This window comes from Triticum aestivum, unplaced genomic scaffold, assembly GCF_018294505.1.
Source record: "Triticum aestivum cultivar Chinese Spring unplaced genomic scaffold, IWGSC CS RefSeq v2.1 scaffold144990, whole genome shotgun sequence".
Classification (NCBI taxonomy): Eukaryota; Viridiplantae; Streptophyta; class Magnoliopsida; order Poales; family Poaceae; genus Triticum; species Triticum aestivum.
The window spans coordinates 5,748-9,983 of NW_025226336.1; the positions used below are offsets into that span (position 1 = coordinate 5,748).

At 48.7% G+C, this 4,236-nt stretch overlaps 1 protein-coding gene across 1 annotated transcript; it reads left to right on the forward strand.

Moving 5' to 3' along the window:
• The first annotated feature begins 1,971 nt into the window (after nt 1-1,971).
• LOC123172588 (uveal autoantigen with coiled-coil domains and ankyrin repeats-like) lies at nt 1,972-3,550 on the forward strand. The gene is made up of 4 exons (XM_044589535.1): nt 1,972-2,539; nt 2,675-2,971; nt 3,049-3,099; nt 3,353-3,550. Exons 1-3 carry the CDS (start codon nt 2,269-2,271, stop codon nt 3,075-3,077), a joined length of 597 nt encoding a protein of 198 aa, XP_044445470.1. The 5' UTR covers nt 1,972-2,268; the 3' UTR covers nt 3,078-3,099; nt 3,353-3,550.
• Nucleotides 3,551-4,236: the final 686 nt, after the last annotated feature.

Genomic DNA, 4,236 nt, shown 5'->3' on the forward strand with positions numbered 1-4,236 from the left:
GCCTAGTGGCGGCTGCTGTTTTCTGCCTTTTTGGTTTTTCATAAAATCAGTACCAAACAGAGTCCAAACGATATGAAACTTTTTGACAATTTTTTTCTGAACATAAGACACCCTAGAAGTTTTGGGAGGAGACCAGACATGAAACGAGAAGATGGCAAGGCAACATGGCGCGCCCTGCTACCTTGTGGGCCCCATGTGGCTCCGCCTGACCTATTTCCACTTATATAAATTCTCAAATATGGGGAAACCCCCTAAAGAGCCCCCCGAAACACCTTTTCTGGCGCCGTCTTGTTACATCTTTTCAACTCATGTAATGAGATCTTGTCCGCTCAATCTCCGACAATCCAGTCTCCCCCCCTCACACACACACATAATCAAGAGGTGGAGCAATTTGTATGAACTAGCCACCAAAGTCAAATATGAAAATCAACAACTCTGTCGGTTCCATGATTTCAACGAGAAAATCCTACACTAGAAGCAAAGTATAAGAAATTGGTGCATAGCAAAAAATCGAACTATTGTACCATGGCATAAATCCGCCCCCCCCTCCCAAAAATCCTACTTGACCCCTCCCCCTGTTGAACCCTAAACATAGCGCCCGAAGAGGGGGGAAACACCGAATGATGACCATCACGGAAGAAGAATGTATGCTTGTTCTTTTCTGTCGGAGTGCTCATCAGAGGTCGCCACAATCATACGTTCTTCGCCATGGCCGCCACAGAGAAGAAGTCGATGCATCAAGAGAGAGAAAGGGAGACTAGGGGGCAAAGAGTGCGAGGGGGAGGGAAGCTGACTCAGCGTTTCAGGTCTCGCCCCACTCCACATCCGCCATCCCTGTTTGGGAAGACCTCAAGGGCTCTAACGACCTGGATATGGAGGTGGATCATACGAAAACAAGGTTTATTTCAGACTTCACTCGGTAAATGGAAATCAATCACATATATATACCTTGGAAAAGGGGAAATTAACCGCGTGCATACACTGAAAAAAGAAAGAAAATCAATCAATCAATCACGTATTCCAAATCTGATGGTAATCATGGAAACACGGGACGCGCACCTAGCCGCCGCCTCCAAGAACCCTAGCTTTCTGCCTCCCACCGGCGCCGGCGCCGGTCTATCCCGTCTCCGGTGCCCGTATGGTCATGGAGGCGGAGTAGATCTCGGTCCTTGCCGGTGGGAGGGCTCCGTTTTTAGATCTTTTTTCGAGCTTTGTTAGGGTTTGTGTCCTGCTCAGGAAGGCGAGACGGTGGCGGCTCCCTGAAGATGGAATAAAGGTCTCTCCGCCTAGCCCCCGTTCCGGTGGTTCGTCTTGCATTGTCGGTGGGCGTGTAGAGTTGTGTCTCCGGCGGATCTGTCTTTGGTGGATTTGCTCGGATCTGTTCGTCGTTCGTCTTCGTTCGTGTGTTTTCAGGTTGGATCCTTTTGATCTACACTCTTCATCCACGGCGGTTGCTGTTCTGGTGCGTTGGTTCTACGGGGCCTTAGCACGACGACTTCCCGACTGTCTACTACAACAAGGTTTGCCCGGCTCCGGCAAGGGAGGGGCGATGACAGCGGCGCGCCTTCGGCTCGCTTCAGTGCTTGTAGTCATCGCTAGGTGGTCTACGGATCTGGATGTAATTTTTATTATTTCTAGTTTTCGTTGTACTACCATGATTGAAGATGAATAGATTGGAAGTTTTTTCCGCAAAAAAAATATATATTGTACTATATGATGGCATGGGGACGTAATAAGCAATTTAAGGAAGGGAACTGGAATATACTTACCACGTAAGTAAATCAAAATTAAAATGGAAGGAATCGATCCATGAGCAAAGACAGCTCCAACAACGCGGTTCCGGATTGATCGGCCAACCAAAACTGATCGTCCGGAAAATCATCATCAAAATTCAAACGATCTCCCCCGCAATCTCCTCCTTTTAAAACCCCCCACAATTCAGATCCATCTCCACGATCTCCTTGCCATCCAGGGAGCTGCGAGCTGGACGTTGAACTAGCCATGGACATGGAGGGCCTACCGCCGGCCGCTGCTATGGCCACGGAACAACCACTTTGGGCCTCGACCCGCAACCGCAAGCAAACGCCCGTCGTCAAGTCGCCGGTGAAGAGGAAGAGATCGAAAAAAGCGCAGGCGCAGCAGCCCGCACCCAAGGCCGTCGGCGACAGCGACTCTGTGTTGGTCGGAGAGCCATTTCCCGCCGAGGAGGCGCACGGCAGGTGGCCCAATCGATACAAGCGCCAACGCGGCCCAAAGAGGAGGTAACTCATGCGTCCTATATGTTCTTGTACATATACATCTGTCACTTCATTCTATATATGTGCTGAAGATGAACAACGTTCGTTCACGCAATCCCATGATGGAGAGAACAGTGAAGGTGGGAGCGTACACGCGGACCACACCGAAGGCAGCGAGGACAAATATGGCGATGGCGGTGGGGATGAGCCTCACCGAGATGTCAACCCTGCGGACCTTCGTCTGATCAACCAGCTTCAGCTGGACTTGGAGAAAGCCCAGGCTGAGCTGAGGACTCAAGGAGGTATATTTGTTTTTGTCAACCGAATGAACCATCAATTCTTTTCTTTCATCTTTGAACCGAGTGACTCCACTCGAATAGAAGTGCGTGGTGAGAATCGTCGACTCCAAGCGCGACTCAACAATGTTGTTTCTTTAGATACTACGAAGAAGGCGCTCGAAGACAAGGACAAGGCACTTGCTGATGCGAGGGAGAAGAATGGCAAACTTGAAGAGGAGAACTCGAAACTCAAGAAGAAGATGGCCGAGTGGGCGAAGGCGCTCGAAGACAAGGACAAGGCACTTGCTGATGCGAGGGAGAAGAATGGCAAACTTGAAGAGGAGAACTCGAAACTCAAGAAGAAGATGGCCGAGTGGGCGAAGAAAATAAGAGAATTGAAGGACACTACCAAGTACTTGAAGGACACTACCAAAGAGATGTCCGACATGCTTGATGGTAATTCCTCTCCGTCGAGTGTCTTCTTTTGAACTCAAGAATTCCGAGTGATGCGATCAATTTTGTCTTCTTTGCAGTCGAGCAAAACCTGGACCTCTCCAAGTAGTGGACGTCTCGAAGGAGTCAAGGTACACCACAGAACTCATGTTGATCTGTACGTATATTTTTCTTCTGAATATATGTTCATTTAATTGATCCCTCCCACTTCCATGTCATGTCATCCTGGGAATAGGGGATTACGTGGTTTGTATGTTTTGGTTCTTGGATATTGCTTCGTTGTGGCTGTTTTGCTTGGCTAGCACACAAAGCTCTTTTTGTGCCAAGCTGTTTGCTTGAGATACATCGTGATTGACTGATTGAGTTATTGGTTCATTCTTGTAGGCGTGTGGAAATTATGATGGATATTGCCTTTCATGGAAAATAAGGTTCCGACCGGCGAGAAAGCCACATATAACCTCAAAAACACTTGGTTCCTGCCGTATTTGTTATCTCATGTTTTATCTCCCTACGTGCTTTAGTTCCTTACCCGCACTGCTTATTCTGAATTGCAACCAGGGACGCTTACCGGCAAATATGACCATGTGTATTCAGATTTCTGTGGCAACAAGCGTTCTCTACTTATTTGTTTTTTCAGTTAGCTTTTGCATTGACCGATGTTTAATGATGTGAAGATGTTAGCAATATATATCTTCAGGGGACTAAAATGTGAGTAGACTTTTCTATTCTAGATCTCAAAAGAAAAAGAGAAGCTCAAAAGAAATAGATAGATGCAATTGAAATAATTATTTTGTTGTACGTACTGCATCAAACCCTGCTCCTCCTCCTCCTCCAAGAAAGAAAGTTAGGGTTTGTGCCTCTCGCCGGCGCCGGCGCAGGTCCGCCTCGTCTCCGGTGGCCCTAGGGCCATGGAGGCGCGGTGGATCCTTGCAAGGCCGGCGGGAGGGCTCCGTTTTTAGTCGTTTTTTTCAATCTTGTTAGGGTTTGTGTCCTACTCAGGAAGGCGAGACGGCGGCGGCTCCCTGAAGATGGAATAAAGGTCTCGCCGCCTAGCCCCCGTTCCGGCGGTGCGTCTAGCATCGTTGGTGGGCGTGTGGAGGTGTGTCTCCGGCAGATCTATCTTTGGTGGATTTGCTCGGATCTCGTCGTTGTTCGTCTACGTTCGTGTGTCTTCGGTTTGGATCCTTCCGATCTACGTTATTTTTCATCGGCAACGGTTGCTGTTCTGGGGTGCTGGTCCTATGGGGCCTTAGCACGACGACTTCCCG